The sequence below is a fragment of the Myotis daubentonii genome, chromosome 14 (genome assembly GCF_963259705.1).
Source record: "Myotis daubentonii chromosome 14, mMyoDau2.1, whole genome shotgun sequence".
Classification (NCBI taxonomy): domain Eukaryota; kingdom Metazoa; phylum Chordata; class Mammalia; order Chiroptera; family Vespertilionidae; genus Myotis; species Myotis daubentonii.
In genome coordinates, this window is record NC_081853.1 from 45,822,875 (window position 1) to 45,842,822 (window position 19,948).

General features: G+C 44.8%; 1 protein-coding gene across 2 annotated transcripts in view; it reads left to right on the forward strand.

Moving 5' to 3' along the window:
- Window positions 1–9,515, forward strand: part of TGFBR2 (transforming growth factor beta receptor 2) — an 80,402-nt gene extending 70,887 nt beyond the window's left edge. For both annotated transcript variants that reach the window (XM_059664141.1, XM_059664140.1), the window contains exons 6-7: window positions 4,564–4,691; window positions 6,842–9,515. In XM_059664141.1, the coding sequence (XP_059520124.1) occupies window positions 4,564–4,691; window positions 6,842–7,021 (308 nt within the window). In that variant the 3' untranslated portion in view covers window positions 7,022–9,515. The remainder of the gene's footprint in view (window positions 1–4,563; window positions 4,692–6,841) is intronic.
- Window positions 9,516–19,948: the final 10,433 nt, after the last annotated feature.

The following is a 19,948-nucleotide window of genomic DNA, read 5'->3' on the forward strand; positions in this document are numbered from 1 at the left end:
GAATTTGAGTGCCTGTAGTTCTTTGGGAATAGATCTCAGGAAATGCCAACAAGGGACCGGGGAAGTGAGTCATGAAAGGGAAGGAAGCCAATGAGTGGTGTGTTGTCAAGCGGGTCTTTACTGTGGACAACTGGAGCTTAACCTTGCTGGGGACCAGGGTGCCAGGTCAAACGTTCACCTCAGCCTCACACCACCTGATTCAGGAGGAAGCTGGGTGTTTATCTTACAGCTCCCATCTGTCTTTGGTCAAGGGCTTCTTCTGAGGCAAGGTGGGAGGGTGAACTGCCAGCTCTCCCCGCGTGCATGGAAAGAGTAAGTGTAGGGGGGGGGTGTGGCCAGTGGTCGGTCCTATAGCAGTTTACAGTGGTTCCCCTTATCCGCAGTTTCAGCTACTGCAGTCATTCAAAGCGATTAAATGGACAATTCCAGAAACAACTCATAAGTTTTAAATTGCACAGTGTACCGAGCAATGTGGTGAAATCGTGCACACAGGCCTGCTAGGGATGGGAGTCATCCCTTTGTCTAGCATATCCACGCTGTTTACGTTCTCCCCACTGTCGGGCCCATCAGAGCCGCGGGATCATCGGATCCACTGCCTTGGCATCTTATTACTTGTGTTCATGTCAACCTTGTTTCACGTAGAAATGGCCCCCAAGCACAAGAGTAGTGTTGCTGGCAATTTGGATGTGCCAAAGAGAAGCTGGGAATTGCTTCCTATAAGTGAAAAGGGTGAATGTGCTTGACTTAATAAAAATGAATCACACACACACACACACACACATTGGAGGGTGGCCCTGTGCACGATTTCAGGCATTTGCTTGAGTCTTAAAGCATATCCCCCACGGATAAGAGGGGCTACTGTGCAGAGTAATGATGGAGGGCACTGACTTCTCTCATTTTGTGGATATGGGAACCGAGGCATAAAGTGCACACGTCTCCTATCTAGTTCAGGATGGAGCCAGGGCAAACAAAACTGACAATTCCCCACCCTGTGACGCATATTGTTAGCACTATTTTTTTTTAAGGGCTAAACTCAGTCTTACTCTCTAGATCCTTTGCTTTTTTTCTTAGAGCCATTTCTAGATTTTTTTGTAAAGGGTGTTTCTCATTCTAGGTTAGCCAGGTACAGCACTCACTGAACTAACCCCACTCACCCCTTAACTCGCTTCCTCTGCAGTTCATCACAGAAGGGAGGCCTGGGCATTGCTTGATCAAAGGCACACAGAGGAACTCTAGACAATACTGCCTTCACTCTGTTGCCAACCGTGCCCTAACTTAGTACCTGCAGCTTAAAATGCAACCGTCTCCTTTTCCCCATCTCCACCACCCCCGGTCCTCCGGCTTCCCTAACCCCAGAACGGTGCAGTGTCCGTACATAAGAGCAGTGAGGAGAGGGGTGCGCTTGGTCATCAGTGGTTCTTCTGCAGAGCTTGTTGAGGAATGACAAACCATAACACCCAACGGGTCCCACAAGGGTCCCCTTTTCGGGTCCTCTGGTGGGAAGGGCCTCGCCCCGGCAGCAAGGGACACATTTGTCACGTTGGTGACAGGCATGTTCCCAGCTGTGCTTGTGCTGGGTGGGGGAGAAAGAGGTCTCTGAAAGGCTCGGTAGAGGGGAGAAAGCTTCCTAAAAAGGCAAAGCTGTTGCATCAGAGTGACCGTAATGCCGTGGGCAGTTCCCAGCGCTCTTCCCGGAATCCAGTGCGCCCTTTGGCCTTCATTTTCTCAACTGTACAAACGAGGTGCTGGTCACATCTCTGAAGACTCTTCTTTAGCATTCTCTGTCTGACTCATTTGAAACCCTTAGAGCAGCGGTTCTCAACCTGTGGGTCGAGACCCCTTTGGCGGTCGAATGACCCTTTCGCAGGGGTCGCCTAAGACCATCCTGCATATCAGATATTTACATGACGATTCATAACTGTAGCAACATTACAGTGATGAAGTAGCAACGGAAATAATTTTATGGTTGGGTCACAACATGAGGAACTGTATTTAAAGGGCCAGAAGGTTGAGAACCACTGCCTTAGAGTATCTTTAATAACTTGTATTCCTTTCCTCTGTCGAGATGCAACGCGTATTCCTTGCAAAACATGTAGAGCAATGTCGTGGACCTGTGATCTATGCTTCTCAAACTGGTTGTTTCAGACTTGCGATGTGGAGGAGGATGGAAATGAGAGCAGGTGGTTAGTAGCTTTAATGGCGATCTGATGTTGCCATGACACCCAAGTGGAATTCATTTTCCTTGTAATTCATTTCTATAGTGTTTCCCGGAAGTCTCACTCCCCATGAACTGGGGGCAAAACATTTGCTTTTTGTTTTTTTTTTTTGTTTTTGTTTTTGTTTTTAAATAAAGAAATATATGGCTAAGGGACAAACAACAAGGGGAAAATTTAAATCATTTTTAATCCCACCCTTTAGCCTAAGGGGTAGGGAGTTGAGAGAGATTTGCTTTTGTCTATATCTATCCATTTAGTGACTTTGTAGTTTGAATTATCTGCATTTTCTAAAATAAAAAATACTTAAAGAAGCACTTAAGCAGGGATAAAAGATATGTAATTTGGCCCCAGCCATTTTGCACTGGTTGGGGAGTTACAAGACACAAGACTCAGCCTCTTCCTTGGGACTTTACAGTTTGGTAGAAGGGAAGAGAATGGAAGAAATAAATGAAAGCAGGCAAAGCAAAACTCAGGTCTCACCCCAAGAGCAGTGCGGGTTAAGTGCTGTGGACCCTTCCAGGCAAAGTGTATGCACAGCAGGGTGGTTTGTGCTTGTCTTTGTGTGAAGGGAGGGAGGCCTGCCTTCCACATTTCTCTATTTCCAACTATGTAGAAAGACAACATCTTGCTAGCTCTCCTGATTGGGTGAGGCTGAAGAAGATAAGTATGCAAGCAGGGTTCTGGGAAAGATACCAAATAAACAAACAAGAGCAAGCCATCTATTCTCACAAAATGTCATTTTGCCCTGAAAGCTTCTTCACGTCTTAGCCTGGGAGGGCCAATGAGAGAAAGTTTTACTCATTAAATAGGGTTATTTTGAAGCGATAGGTCAAAGGTCCTACTTCCTTGGGAGAAGAATGTTGAATCCAGCCTACTGCCCCCTTTTAGCTCTGACATGTTTTAGTTCTGGAGTTGTTTCTATCTTATACAATATCCCGTGCCTCCCTGACATGCATTATTAGCCCACCCACTGGAATTCGTGTGCTGTTTTAAGTAAGATTCAACCGGAGTTTAGACATAGCTGTAAACTGGACAGAATCAACAGGTCACTCATTCACTCACTCCTTCATTCATTCATTCACACACCAAAGCATTTGTTGGGAGCCTTTTGTATGGGAGGCCCTCTCATGGGTGCTGGAAATACAAGAATGAGAAAGAAACTCTGAATCTGCCCTCGAATGCTCACAGTCTAGGTGGGTAAGACAAAGAAGCAGGCGATTATATTACAATATAACATATGATAAAGTAGGACTCTGCCCAGGACATCTGATCAAGAATGGCTTGGGGTGTATTCAAGAAAGTTTCTATAAAGAAATTGATCTTAGTTGAAACCTGAAGTCCTAGTGAGGGGTTACATCATGTTCTATTTTTACAGCATGTCTCACTGAAGGAAAATTACTTTTTAAGCTTTTGTTTGTTGATGTTATTATTAATGTCTCCCCTCTATCATCTTACTGAACAGCATTTTGAAAACTTTTTCTCATCATTGCTATCCTAAGGAGACTTTGTAGACATTTTTTTTTCTAAATCACTAATTCCCATGAAAACATACATAATAGACCATTTTAACCATTTTAAGTGAATAATTAATTCACTAGCATTAAGTACATTCACAATGTTGTGCAACCATTACCATTATCCATTTCCAGACTTATTTTTATCTTCCCCAACTGAATCTCAGTAATCTGCTAAATACTAACCCTCCATCTCTTCACCCTGGCAACCACTGTTCTACATTCTCTCTCTAAGAATTAGTCTATTCAAAGTACCTCACATAAGTAGAGTCATACAATATTTATCTGTATTGTCTGGCTTCTTTTATCGAGCATAATGTTTTCAAGGTTCATCCGTACTGTCGCATGTATCAGAATGTCATCCCTTTCTAGGCTGAATATTGCCAGGAACTCAACACCACCTCTGAAATCTGTTTTTGTACTGTGGACCATTGTCAGGTCACAAACCACTCTAGTATGTAAGACTGTTTCCACCTCCCAAGAAAGAACCAGTTTTGCTCCACTGGGGCAACATCACCCCATTGAGAATGCCTGTGTTCAAATGTAAGCTTGACGACCTTGCTGGTCTTATGCTCCACTCTGTCCCCAGCTGTTAGCCCAATACCTAGTACAGAGCAAGCACTCAGTCGTCGTTTGTGGAATATTCCTCAAGCTCCTTCTACAACCACTCTTTCCTTCTTGTTTTAACCCAAGATTAAAAATTGCACTCATAGACGCAGATATATCTTGACACTCAGTGCCTCAGCAGTCCAGCCAGCCTTCCCAACATGTTCCTGTTCCCCGGCTGCAGACACTCTTCTCAATGGCCCTGTGTTTGTCTGCTTTCTTAACAGAAGTGAAAGAGTATGAGCCTCCATTTGGTTCCAAGGTGCGGGAGCATCCCTGTGTCGAAAGCATGAAGGACAATGTGTTGAGAGATCGGGGACGACCGGAAATTCCTAGCTCCTGGCTCAACCACCAGGTAAGGGATGGCTGTCATGAGGGGAGAACCTGAGTGGCCCCTCAGGTAGGAGAGAATTCTGGGCTACTGGGCTTCCATCGGAGGGCAGGTTCCATTGTGTTCTGTGATCTCATTAGGTTTTGTTTAGAAAGAAAATTTCAATCAAGTGGGGTGACTCTGTTATTGTAAGTCCCAACTGGCAGGTAGATACAGCGTTCAGAGAGGGCTCACGGTCATCATTTGAAGGGCATCTGTCCCATTGTCCAAGGCCCCTCAGTTCCAGTAAAATATTTTGTTTGCGGCCTCTGCCACTCACCTCTAGACCTTTACCTAGGGAGTTTATGTTTTGTTCCCTTCTGAGTTCCACATGTTTTCTTCTGGAAACTTTTAGCTGTAGAAGGAAATACTGAGCAGAGAGAACTCAGCAGAGTGTGTCAGCCAGCTGGGCTGAGAGGTGACTGCCTTGCACCCAGGGCCGCATGCAGGCTGTGCAGAGCTGAGAATGAAAGAAAGCCAAGAGGAGGGACATGCAAATGAACAAACAGAAAGTCTGTTTGTTGGGAACATCCTAATGGCTTCTTTATTTTTTCTTTTCAAGAAATGGAGGTAAGGCCATCTATAGCAGGCCAGTCATTCTGGACTTATCCAAATTCTCTGTCGGGGGTCATTCGGGTGAGGGCAGTGGTCAGAGAAAAAGAGCTAAGTGATCGGCTGTGAGCACATACCCAGGAGAGAGCCGTGACTGAAGCATGAGAGGGAGCAGTGTGCCCCATGTCACGGACAGAGCCGTCCTTTCTATGTGGAAAACCTCCTCTTGCCTTGGGTGAATCGTCATCCAGTGCAAGCTGGCACTGTCCCAGGTTTTCCCAAGGGCAGGCGAATGAATTCGGGTAAGAAACAGAAACAAGAAGTCAGGTCTGAGGGAAGCCAGATGGAGCAGGAGGCCTGGCCTGGCCGGGTCCTGGCCTAGAGCTACTTCCCAGGGCAGAAGCTAATAAAGCTGAGCTCCCGAGGTCGCGGGCAAGGCCTCAGACTCTGATGATAGGTGACTGTTAGGTGTTAACTCTGAAATCAGAAGGCACTTGTGTTGTTCCTTTCCAACACGCCTCCTAAACTGTACAGTTCTTGTAATGAAGCCATGATTCATGATTATAAAATTCTGGAAAGAATTTGCATAATACATTTTTCCCCTTAATGAGATTTGTTGCCCTATTGATTTCAAGTTAATGCTTAATATTTAATTTAATTTACTGCCTGTAATTACAGTGTCAGAATAAAATAAATGTTACTTGTGTACCAACAATAACACTCCACTCTTAACACGACCATCAATCAATACCGTCAATTAGGTGAATTATACAATTAATCCAACATCATGAACGTGATCCCCAGCAGGGCAGGGAGGGGCTCTGAGGTGTGTCAGGAAAGTTACAAGTAGGGGGAGCGTGCTGGTTCTCAGGGCAGTGCTCGGATTCATCTGTTCCACCAGGCCCACCTGGTGAGTAGTCCCCACAGATAACAGTGTTGAGCCTAATTGTTCAGGGCACACTCCTTCTGCCTACAGGCTATCTGTTTAACCCCAGGCCTGCTTTATTTCCCACAAGGACTTGAAATAATAGCAAAAATATTTGCAATGCAAAGTAAACATTCAAGCCCTGGAAAAAGACCCTCCCCAGGGTACTGGGCAGCATTTTCTGGACGTGCCTTTTGAATGGGGCCATTATGGGGTCAGGTTGAACCCTCTGAAAAGGCCTGGAATCAAAAACAACTGTTTCACAGGGCCCAGCCTAACGCTGGGGAGGAGTGGGGCAGCTCTGACTGGTATTCGGTCCCGTGATATGGTCCGGGGGCACTTCCTGGGAATTCTCAGGACCCCAGAAGCCTACTGAGGGTCCTTGTGCTGTCTCCCCATTTCACGACTTATTGTGATCAAAAGGCAGCAGAGCGGACAGGTCCAACAGGTGTCCAGAGCTATGCACAGCCCCCTGCACAGCCCCCTCGGTCTGCATGCCTTTGGCTGGCCTCGCACTGAGAGTGCTCGGTCGAAACGGGTTCAATGCACGGGCTCTTTCCCACCTGGCCTGCACTGCAGGAACAAAGACCATCTGGCCCTCTGTGGAGCCCAGCGACACCTCCGCTCATGTTGCCTGTGGACTTCTCTTCCTCTGCAGGGCATCCAGATGGTGTGTGAGACTCTGACTGAGTGCTGGGACCACGACCCAGAAGCCCGGCTCACGGCCCAGTGTGTGGCCGAGCGCTTCAGCGAGCTGGAGCACCTGGACAGACTCTCGGGGAGGAGCTGCTCCGAGGAGAAGATTCCCGAAGATGGCTCGCTGGGCACCACCAAATAGCTCTTCCAGGGCAGGCTGGGCCAAGTCCAAAGAACAGAGGCAGCGGAAGCTGCTCCTTAGCCGACGGATGCTTCCTGGAAAACCAGGGCTCACTCCCCTCCCTGGAAGCGATGGGACTGAGCAGAAACAGCTGGCCGGGGTGGGTGACATGAAGCATTCTATGCCTTTGACGTTGTCATGGGATAAGCTGTGTTAGCAGTTCCTCAGGAAATGAGATTGACTTTTACAATAGCTAATAACATTTGCACTTTATTAATGCCTGTATATAAATATGGAATAGCTATGTTTTATATATATATCTATATATGTCTATATCTATATATACAGCCATACTCTGGAAAGAGATAAAGAAAAAGATCTAGTATTCCCAGGAAAATGGTTTGATTGGAGAGCTCCAGAGCTGAGCACAGAAGAAGGGATCCATGACAACATTAGCACTTGACAATCACACGAGGGAAGGGTGGTTCTCTGACTACATGGGGGGGAGGGGGAGGGTGGGGCTGGCATTAGGAGAGAGGCTCCGTGTCCCACAGTCTGCTATGGCCACGATGCACTCGCTTATGCAAAATCATTCCCTGTGTGCGGGCCCTCATCTGTCCAGGGAGCTACTTAAGAGCCCCACTGTTTGGGGACCAGATCCTGGGGCTCCTTGTGCCATTGTTTCTCCTGGACTGTTCACTTGAGCTTCAGGCCTCACACCTGGCTTGGGAACCACCTTCCTCAACTAGCGCAGAAATGTGGCCCCATCTCGAGTAGTTTATATATTCTCGAGCCCTGTTTTTGCCTTCACTGGCTGCAGAAAAGTCAGGACAAATTTCCTTGTCCATGAAATTGCTATGCCTTCTACTAATATGATTATATATATATATATATATATATATATATATATATATATATATTATTCCCCCCCATACCTATATTATTCTTATTCACTCCCAGCCCTCTCCCTTTCCTAAAATGGATCAAATCTCCCCAGAGTTCCTTGTGTTTAATTTTTCAACACGCTTGGTGTGAGTCTCCAGCTTTCTAAGCAACACCAGTAGCTTGTGTCTCCTGGGCTCCTGAGTGCTCAAGTGTATCTTGGTCTGGTGCGAAGGATTTGAGCTGCGATCCTGCCCCAGTCGGGACTGCTTCCTCGGGCACTCTGAACACGTGTTTTGCTTGGCCAGCGCTGCGTTTCACAAAATTGAGCCAGTTTTTAAATATTTGGAGATTTTACACATACACACACAATCTGGATCCTCAAGTGAGAATAGACAGCAGATGGTTTTCAGTTCTCTCGGACCCACATCATTCATAAAATGGTGTGGACGCACTTATAAAGCTGCTTCACTTCTTGATGTAAACATTTGCTCTTTCTGCCCACCCCCGCCCCGCCCTGAACCAAGGCCCCCTGTAAGGGATGTGCATGCAAGCATCATTCCCTGGCTGTGTACTATGACCGATCCCCTCCCTCTCCCCATCTGGTGTTAAGATTTGAAGTTGGCCTTTTTGGACTAAAGCGGACCTCCTCTGAGAGGTCCGGCTAGCCCAGGTCTCTCTTGTCTCTATATTAAGAGTTTCCTTCCCCTCTGTATTATGGAGGGGAGTCCTTTCCTCTAAGAAGTTTTCTTCATGATCTTCTTATCACACCAGCCTTCCCAACATTGCAGATTCTCCTAGTGAGGATTCGAGGGTGGGACACAGGAGTCCTGTCTGAAGTTAGGAAAATCCGCGTGGACAAGAACAAAGAATGAGCTTTAATACTCCATAGGAAACTTGTTCTTCCACAAACAAGTGTCAATGCTGCAAATAATCTTTTTTTTTTTTTAAGCTACTTATTTTCTGCCAAATATAGGAATGTTAGAGACTTCGCAGTGAGCAAAGCAGCTCTGTGGATTTTGGACAATCTCATCTCATTGGGGTTTTAGCAGACATACTGAAGTTTGGAGTAGGTGGAACTTCTAGGCACCCTGTCCTGTGGGGGTAGGGGGGTGGGAGAGGGAAGAGGGAGTATGAGGGGCTGAAACTTCAGGACAGGTTGGCTACAATACATGGGAAGTGCCCAGAAATTCCGAGCACTTTAAGGCTTGTTGACACCGCCCAATAGCTGTGGCTCATTGACCTCTAGTGGCGAATTTCTAGAATACTGGTCCATTAATGATTCCAAAGAGCTTTATCACTTCTGGGTCATCATCAGCATAAACTGGAATGTAGAATCAGATGATACTGTGGCTTGATTTATGTGTTTTTTTTCTTATTCAAGAAGAAGACCAAGGAATAATCTGTAGTTCCTAAAAATACTGACTTTTTTTTTACTACTCTACATAAAGGGAAAGTTTTATTCTTTTATGGAACACTTCAGCCATACTCAATGTATTAAAATAGGAATGTGAATGCTATATACTCTTTTTATATCAAATGTCTCAAGCACTTATTTTCATACTGTGCATCATTCGTCTTTTATATAAATAAAATGTTTATTAGATTGAATAAAGCGAAAGTACTCAGGTCAGCTTCTTGTCTCCTGTTCCTATTCATAGTAGCCAAGCCCTGTAGCCTCACTTGGTTATTTTGCAGTTTATGTAGAAAAATATCACAAGACATAATCCTCTCCAACTTTTCCATTCACATCCTTCTTCAACTGGCAGCCTCAGGTCCCCTTAAAAAAAAAAAAGCATTCATAGCAGCAGTTCAACAACATGAGATGCAGCCGACGCTGTGGGTGGCCTACCCGTTCCCAGGACCCTGGCAGGTCCCTCTGCATCCCCTGGCTGCTTAGCCAGTGCCCCTCTCTCCACCATCCAGGGAGCTGCCTCCATCCCCATGACTGCTTCTCCCAGGGCGTGGCTCAGCCAAAGTTGCTGCTTAAGAGCATGTGCCTCTTTCTTCTATTTCCACCTTTCTCTACACGAGCAGCTGGCTGATGACTATCTTCGACTTCTGCCAGATGTCATGCTTCGTCGCTCTTCCTTTCTACCCAGCCACAGTGTCCCACCTGAGGGTTGTAACCAGCTTATCTGCATCACCAGGCAAATGTACCCTGGGCAGTTGGCTCAAGGTCATTGCTTTCCGGTGACAAAGCACATGTGGTTTTTCTGCCCCAACTTGAAGCTTTCTCTTTTGGAATCGGACATCCTGTGGCTTCTTCCGAATTATCAGCTGGGTGCTGAACAGTTAAGGTTCTGCAGAGTTAAGAAGGTCATGCCTACCTCAGGGCTTCTAAACCTCAGCACTACTGACATTCTGTGTTAGATGATTGTTTGGGGAGAGGCCTGTCCCTTGCACTGTAGGCTGCCCGCTAGATACCAGTAGCACTCACCCCACAGTTGTGGCAACCAAATATGTCACCATTATTGCCAAATGTCTTCCGGGGGAGACAGAAACTGCTCTAGCAGAGAATCACTGAGCTAGGTGATGATGTGGTCCCACACTACTGTGGGCATTAGAGACATATCTGAGTGAGTAGTTGGCAATTTTAGTGGTTACTAATTTTAATAGTTACCTGCTCCTCCATTTGCCAGCTATTTGACCTGGGCAAGTGACATAACCTTTCCATGCCTCAGTTCCTAATGGGATCTTATGCGCCTCCACCTATACAGGATACTGTTGTGACAGGAAATACATGCAAGGCTCTAGGACAGCCGTGGGCAAACTACAGCCCGCGGGCCGGATCCGGCCCATTTGAAATGAATAAAACTAAAAAAAAAAAAAAAAAAAAGACCGTACCCTTTTATGTAATGATGTTTACTTTGAATTTATATTAGTTCACACAAACACTCCATCCATGCTTTTGTTCCAGCTCTCCGGTCCAGTTTAAGAACCCATTGTGGCCCTCGAGTTAAAAAGTTTGCCCACCCCTGCTCTAGGAGTTGTGTCTTGACCTTGGAAAGCCTTCCTATGGCAAATTTTAAGTTGGTGTAGTATGCCAAGGGCTGCTTTCCCAAAGCAGGTTTCAAGGTAACCCGAGAGAGCATTCACCGCCCAGGGGAGAACCGGGCATGTACCGCAGGCCTGCCCATGAGGAAGGCCCTGTCCTAAGAGGATCGATCCCCTGGGGCAAACTCTCCTTCGCCGGGACCTGCTGTGAGAGCAGGTTCTATCCTCCACCAGCTCCACAAGCTGGACAGCGTGCCCGTTTTACAGATGAGAAATCATGCCCAGAGGACTCCAGGAAGAAGCCTCAGATCTCCAGGAGGTAGAATCTGGGTGCAAAGCCAAGTTGTCTTAGAATGGGAATTTGGAATGAGTTGGAGTAACAGTTTGGAATGATGCTTGGTTCTCTTTATTTATGCTGTCTCCTATGGGAACTGGCCTGCCCAGTGGAATGAGGGCCAACCGCCCCCCCCCCCCCCCCCCCCCCGGCCATCCCCCGCCATCTCCAGGGCTCTCATTGTTCTCATCTCCCCCCTGCGTGTCTGTTTGCTCAGTGAGGACAGGGAAGGTGCTTTTCCATTTCTATTGCCCAACTGGCTCTCCATTCGCCTGGTAAGTGTTGTCTCAATTCTTGCTGAGAGAACCACTGAGGGATAAATGACTGTGTATGGACAGCATTGCCTAACCTGTGAAATGTGCCCTGGTATTTCAGATGGTGCCAACCTTAGAAAACATTCTTTCAGTTGGTCTGTTTTTATTTTAAAGTATATTAGGAAAAATAAACATATTACACCTGGGCATTCACAAATATTATTACCTGAAATATAGCTGAGTTTAAAAACAAATTGATTTGTTTTAAATGGACTAAGTACATGACGGTATTTATTCTTGGCAACTACAGGGGATATGAATAGGAATGATTGATGTTAGCTCCACGCAAGGAGGCAAATCCATGTTAATTGCTAACATATATCGAGCACTCAGTAAGTGCCAAACACGCTTCTCTGTTTTATTTTCTTTATCTACTTTAATCTTCACCACACACTTAGGAGGTAGTCTTTCCTCCATATTAGAGACAAGGAAACTGAGGCAGATAGGGACATCAAGCTCACAGGCCCCCAGGAAGCAGTCTTTAGGCTGGGATTTGAACAGAAACAGTCAGACACAGCGTCCACACTCCTGCTTGAACAGGAGATGCAGCTGTAGTTAGAGGACAAGGTGGAGAGTCTGATGGGCTGACTCCTTAGCCTTCAAAACAGGGAGGAGGAGGATGCAGTTTGCCCTGGAGGGGAGCTGTGGCCATCAGGGAGCCCCGGGAAAGTCATTCCTCAAAGGCACATGGAGTCTGGGCTCCAGCCCAAGAACTTCAGCCAAAACAGGAGCCAAGGTCCTCTGACCCCTTGCAGGCTCCATTTTGCCAGGGTTATTTCAGTTCTCACTACTGCAAGGTCAGGGGCTTTCTCAGTTGGCAGTGAGACTCCCAGTGCCCTCTACAGGGACGCCCTTCCTCCCACCAGTCAGCAGCTTTTGAATGCAGGCTCTTTGTGCCCAAGAGTTTCAAGCTGGTGGTGCTGGTTTTTGTTTGAACTTCTCTATGCAAATGACATGCTAATGGGCAGCCCCGAGGGAAATGCCTTCCTTAGGTGACTGACAGAAAACCTTTCATTTAAACCCGTGTCCATCCTTTTTCACCGAAGTCACAGCAGTTGGCATCTGCTCATTTTGTTCATTTTCTTCCTGAAATGGGCTGCCTAATCGTTGCTTATCACATTTCCAATTAGGTTTTTTTTTTTTTAACTTGAATAGTTATAGCTCCAGACTATGGGTTTGGGGACACAGCTTTCAGGCCTACTTTGCAAACTGAGCTGATAAAGACAAGATTGTGAACTTTCCAACATTACATGGCCTGCCAATCAGCCTCACAGGGTGTAATTTAATTCTAATACACCTCCTGCTCTTTGGTGCATTTAAAAATAACTTAACACTCTTCCTCTTGTAATTAAGCTAAAATTGCATACACTGTGAAATGTTCTCGCCTTTTCCACATGCATGCACACACACACACACACACACACACACACGATCATTAAAAGTCACTTCTGCACACAGCATCTGAAATTGCCCCCAATGTCTCCTCTCCATTCATGTCCAAGATGGCAGACAACAGAATAACCGAGCCCCACTGTCCTAGGGCCATGCAAAAAGGTACAATGCCTTTGAAATTTATTCTCGTTTGCCTGAATAGTCAAATCAACATTGCTAGAACAGGGACCTCTAGTATCAGAGCCCTTGGTTCAAAGCCCATCTCTGCTACTGACTAGCCCTGGACTTTGTGTTTTGGATTCTCAGTGTGTAAAATGGGGATAATGACAGGACTGACCTGGGAGAGTAGTAAGAATCGAGTTATCAGAGAAAGACAAATACCACATGATTTCATTTATATGTGGAATCTAAAAAAAAACCAAAAAAATAAACAAAACAGAAATAGACTCACAGATACGGAGAACAAAGGGATGGGTGCCAGATGCGAGGGGATTAGGGTTGGCTGTTTAAAAAAGGAGACGGGATTAAGAAACAAAAATGACCAGTTATAAAAACAGTCATGGGGATGTAAAGTACAGCATAGGGAATACAGTCAATAATGGTGTAATAAGGATTCATGGTATTAGATGGACACTGTACTTATTATGGGGATCACTTTGTAAGTTACATAAATGTCTAATTACTATGTTGTACCCCCGAATATTGTGTCAATTATAGTAAGAAATTTAAAATAAAATATTGCTAAATAAAAGTGGAAGGGGATAGATGAACCAAAAATGGCCTGCTGCCCAACATTTGCGTGTGTGGGTGTGGTGCTCTGTGTGTGTGTGTGTGTGTGTGTGTGTGTGTGTGTGTGTGTGTATGTGTGCTGATCTCACCAGTTCACCATTTTGGAATCATTTTCTTAAAATGAATCAAACCAGAAAGCCATTCTGGAATCTTGTTTTTAAGAGGCATCAGTCGCCATTATAACTGACATTATAGAATGTAAAATTTAACATTCTAATTAAATTGTAGTGGTTAGTATCCTCAGATTACAAACTCAGGTGTGTAAGAAATGTCACATGTCTTATTTTTCTATAAACCTACTTCATTTTTAATCTGAAGCTCTACCCTGCTGGGCCTGTGAGAAATTCAGCTCTTATTTTGGGGACCACCTTCCCCACTAACTCCTAAGGTTTTACCTTTGCTCCAGGTTTTATGCAGAGAAAAGGGGCAAAGTTTTGGGGACTGCTGGTTCTCGGTTGTCAGTGAAGCTGGTTTCCTGAGAGACCCATTATCCCACTTACTGCCCTTGCTCAGGTCTGCCTCTCCCCGGCTTCTTTGCCTTTGGGGCAGTGGTTCTCAAGCTGTGGGTCGCGACCCCTCTGGGGGTCGAACAACCCTTTCACAGGGGTCACCTAAGACCGTCGGAAAACACATATATAATTACATATTTTCTTTTGTGGTTAATCACTATGCTTTAATTATGTTCAATTTGTAACAATGAAAACACATCCTGCATATCAGATATTTACATTATGATTCATAACAGTAGCAAAATTACAGTTATGAAGTAGCAACTAAAATAATTTTATGGTTGGGGGTCACCACAACATGAGGAACTGTATTAAAGGGTCGCCGCATGAGGAAGGTTGAGAACCACTGCTTTGAGGACTTGGAATTATTCGTGGGGGAACCTGAGGGCCAGAGGTCTAAATTTGCTTCCTGGGGCACCATGGGCTACTTTCTTAAAACCCACCAGGCCCTCAGCTCCTTGCCTTGGAGAAACAGGCAGGGGCCCCACTCTCTAGAGATGCTCATGACTGTCACTCCTTTAAGTCCTAGGAATTCTCGACTTCCTACCTTTTTCTTTGCCCAAGCTTTGCTCCCGCTCTCTGCTCAACAGATTTTGGTACCCTATCAACTTGGAGCCTGAATTATTAGCAACTAAGTAATTAGTTTGCTTAATCTTCAAACCTTCCCCAGAGGAGGACATATTTGCATTCCATCTCTCTAATGCTTGAAAGAAAGGGAAGAAGAAGCAATTGATTATTTTTCCATAATGAGAGGGAATGTTCACATCCTGCAACAAAAGAACATCAGGCTTATTTGTATGCATTGCACAGCCTCAAGTATAATAAAGGGAATCACACTTCCATCTGATAGTTTTCTTGAATCTGTGTTCAACCATTTCCTAAATCTCCTAGGTCTGACGGGAGAACAGCTTCTTTCACGGCTAACAGCACCGACAAAATACCAAAAAGAGAACAAAATGGCAGACAACGGTGCTTCTAGTTGGAATGAGATAATGCAGGTCCATATCCTTTATTTGCTATTTCGAATCAAAGAGCTCTGAAAAAAATATACTAGAAAAATGTCCTCATTCACTTAGATTCTAAATCTAATGGGAGGCTACTTATAGTTGTTCCTCATCCCACTTAGGGTGAATATTTATGTTATTTGGCAGAAATATTAATGTGTTTAATAATGGGGATGTCACCTACACCGCACTTTAGGGTCTCACATAATATCCATCTTACTAGCTTTCTAAAAATCCCCCAAATGTCCGGATTTCTAAATCTATCAGACTCTGGAGGTTTTGAATAGGGCTTGGGAGATAAACATACGAGTAAGTTTCTTGTTCATGATGTGCCTTCGCATGCCCACTCAGGCCAGATCATGGGGAATGACCTAGGAGGGCATGATGATTTCTAGGTAGGTTTGTTAAAGAAGAAAAGGCCTTTTTGAATTTCAAAAGCTGGTGGTGGACTCAAAGCAAGCAGGAAGACATGTTGAATCAGAACAAGGCCTCTTATGTCCACATCACCGAGTCTAGCCGAGATTCCCCAGGTGAAGGGAGACAAGGGGACTATGACGCAGAGCAACGTCCATGAGGCTGGGGACCAGTGTGCTGGAGAGCTGGAGGAAACATGCAGACTGAAGTTAAGTCATAATCCAGAGAACAGCCACACCTCGTTGGAGTGGCGCCTTAAATTGTCAGCCCATGGGAACAACGTGGAGACTAAGTCAGACATTCTAGCATCTCCAGGATCTAGTTAAGTGAGCATCTCGTGTCTTCTGTGCCAAGGAATCACATCATTCATCCTTCACACTGAGCACCTGGTGAGAAGCTCCATCCACAGAGCCCACTGCCCACTGAATTTCAACAAGGAGTTGCCCCAGTGCCCCAAGAGACATTTCTCAGGCCTCATCTGTTGTGAATGAACCTAAGTCATATTTGCCCGTCATGATTATTGGACTCTTTTGGGAATCAGTAGCTTCCAGTGGTCAGAAGCAGATTATGGCTATAGTTCTCCCAACAACCTCCCCCAGCAGAAATGGCCAACACAAGGAAATCTCAAAGCCTTCAAATAGCAGAATAAAAATTGTTTCAAACTCCCCATCCACATGAGCCATATTGTTATCAGATATAAGTCAGAATTGCAGAATATTTCACGTGTGAGTCTATTCCAGGTAATGCTAGTGAAATGTTAACCAACCCACAACTTGTGATAACTGAAGGTGGTTATGGCTCTAGTTTTACATTCTTGTGAGCAAATATTCAGATATCAAAATCATACTTGTCCAAAGAAGAAAATCATTCTGTGACAAGCCAAATCTAAGTTCTTTTTTAAGGAGGAACATTCCTCTTTTTCTTCAGGGGCACATTTACTAATCCAAACATTCAATATCACAGTTTGTATGTCAACCTTCCTTATTTTCACAATTATTTATTGAGTGATGATTATGTGCTAAGTCTCCAATGGACAATACATCTTAATTTTAAAAATGCACAGAGATATGCAATTGCAAAGAGTGATGTGTGTATTTTAAGAAAATTACAAAGAGCTTCTATTGCTGCAGAGTACCTTTTGGATAGAAGGAGGGCAGATAGAGAAGGCGCCTCCAAGGAACTGCGAATCAAGCTGAAATATAAACTGCAAGCAGATATTTAGTTAGGTGAAGGGGAAATAGCACTGTTGGAAGAGGGAGTACTACATCCAAAGGTTTTGGCATGCAGGGTAAAGAGGCAGGGGGTGGGGTGGGATCTGAAAGAAGACTCATTTTTCTGGCTCTCAGCAAGAGGGAGGCAGCACAACTTAAAGTTAAACTGGGGGTTGGCAGGATGCTGGGCCTTGGCAGCCACGTGCAGAATTTGATCTTTATCCTGAAAATGGAAGTCACTTGCCTCTGTAGAGCTTACCTATCAGGACTGAGATCACTTATGTCAACCTGATTTAACCATTTGTTTCAGGAGATTCTTGCTCAGAAAGTTAAGACTGTAAATCAATGAACAACTTTCCTGTTTGCTTTAGCAAATTCCTGCCAGCCAATTTATCCAGACAAACTCTTGACTTGTCTCTTCTCCCATCAGGACAAGAGACTGCCTCACCTGCAGAAACAGCTTGCTTGTCACATCAGGGCATGGGTCAAGATTCTCATCTGGCTGTGCCCACCAGTTCTCCACTAGGACATGATGAACTGTGTCCCAATCAGTTTGCCTGGAAAGACCCCCCGTAGGCCCCTTGAGCACAGACCGGAAGCCTGTAATATCCTCCTCCAACCTCTCCCTTTTGAGACACCAAGAAGAGTCTTTCAAGGCAATGCTCTCCCACACTCAATGGGGCTAATTAACTTAGCTTTGCTTGACCAACAGGCCTGCTGATGGTCTTCTGCAAAGTTGGCAGTTGTCAATCCTAAGAGCAAACAGAAAGTCAATGAAAGTTTCCAAGAAAGTGAGAGAGGGGATCCGTTTTGTGTTTTAATCAGGTTGCAGTTTGATGAGGAGATCGGTCCATGCCCCAAAGCACTGTCTGGATGCAGTAAGGAGGCTGTTGTCCAGGCCAAAAGTATATGATATGACACTATTCTTAATTCTTTATTTCTCCTTGAACACTCTACTCCATTAGCCACCCCATCAACTCTACCTTTAAATGCCTAATACTGAGCCTCTTCCTTCACTACAACCCTAGTGTATAAACTTTCATTATTTTTTGTACAAACAACTGCAATTGCCTCCTATTTGGTCACCCTGAGTACACACTTGCCAACATACCTCCTACTCTCCAAACAGTATTCCCAGTGATCCTTCTAAAATGTAAAGTTGGGAATGCAGACTGGTGCAGCCACTGTGGAAAACAGTATGGGGTTTCCTCAAAACATTAAAAAAGGAACTGCCTTTTGACCCAGAGATCCCACTTCTGGGAACTGTCTGAAGAAACCTGAAACACTAATTCCAAAGAGTATTTGCACTCCTATGATTATCGCAGCATTATTTACAATAGCCAAGATCTGGAAACAGCTCAAGTGCCCAACAGTAGATGAGTGGATAAAAAAGCTGTGGTTCATTTTACACAATGGAATACTATTCGGCCATTTAAAAACAAAACAAAGCAACATAGAAAATCTTACCTTTTGTGATGGCATGGGTGGACCTGGAGATTATTATGCTAAGTGAAACAAGCCAATCAGAGAAAGACAAATACCATATGACCTCACTTAAATGTGGAATCTAGTGAACAAAATAATCTGATGAACAAAATAGAAACAGAGGCATAGATACATGGAACAGACTGACAGCTATCAGAGGGGAAGGGTGTTGGGGGGCTTGATGAAAGAAGGTGAATGGATTAAAAGAAACATATATACATAACCTATAGACACAAAGTGTGGTGATAGCCAGAGGGAAAGGGGGTGGGGGAGAAGTGGAAGTGGGCAAAGGGCGGGGGGAATGGGGAAGGAAAGTGACTTTGGAGCAATGGGCCCAGGACACAGTGTATAGATGATACTTTGTTGAGTTGTACACTTGAAACCTGTATGGTTTTGTGAGCCAATGACACCCCAGTAAATTCAATTAAAAATAAATAAAATATAAGTTGAATCATTCAATACCTTCTTCAGATTCTCTAATGTGTTTCCATCTAACAAGTCCCCACCTACAAGGCCCAGTGTACTGACTCCCAGATATTTCTTTGACTTCCTCACCCACCATTCACCCCATGATTCCCTCTGCGCGAGCCGTGCTTACCTCCATGCTTGTCTTCGGAAGTACCATGCGTGTAGCTCCCTGGGCCTGCAGCTCACCATGCCCTCCACCTGGAACACCCTTCCCCCAGATACCCAATGATTCTCTCCTTTACTTTCTTAGTCTCCATTTAAATGGTACTTTACAGAGAGACCCTGCCTAACCCACTTTTCCCCAATAGCACACCCCGCTCTCACTTTCAAAATACTTACTACCACCTGACCTGTTACATACTTACTTGTTGACTGTCTGCCCCAAGTAGGTTAAAAGCTTCAGAAGAACAGGGACCTTTTTTATTTCATTCACTGCACACATACAAATACCTATCCCAGCACCGAGCTAACTGCCTGGAACACAGTAGCACCACTATCAATACGTTTAATGAGTGAATGAATTATAATTAATCTTTTATACAAAAATCATTCTTGACCATTCTGTCAATACCTGATTGTGCTATACATCTTGACATTTAAAGAACTAAATGGAAATTTCAAACTACCTGGTAGCAGCTGCTTTTTAATTGATCAAGGAACTTGCATCTCTCACACGACGCGCAGCTGAGGCTGAGCTGTGGCTACTGAGTTTCCGTCCCTACCTTGCCCAGGAGAAGAAAAAGGTCTAAGTAAGAGGCAAGTCCACACTTTGCTACAGCTGCTGTTGCCATTTAATTCAAGGTGTGAACAACTAAAAACAGGTTGCAACCTACTCAATTGTTTAGCTAAAATGCCAACGGAGCCCACATCACTTCTAAACTGTGTTGGTTTCGTTTAGTAAAAAGGAAATAACAGGAAAAGAAAACAACACTAAGTGTGTGCTAATGTAGCTTTTTATTTTATGAGACCCAGATTACTGCAAAAGTCCATTCCAGGAACATTTTATAAGGATAGTAAAACAAAAGGCAATGAGAAATGGAATGCGCAGAGCACAAATCCCTGTCACCAGAAACGGAAGTAATTCTTTGCTCAGTGGAGATACAAAGAAACCACACACCCACAAATGGAATAAAAGCAGAGTACATACAC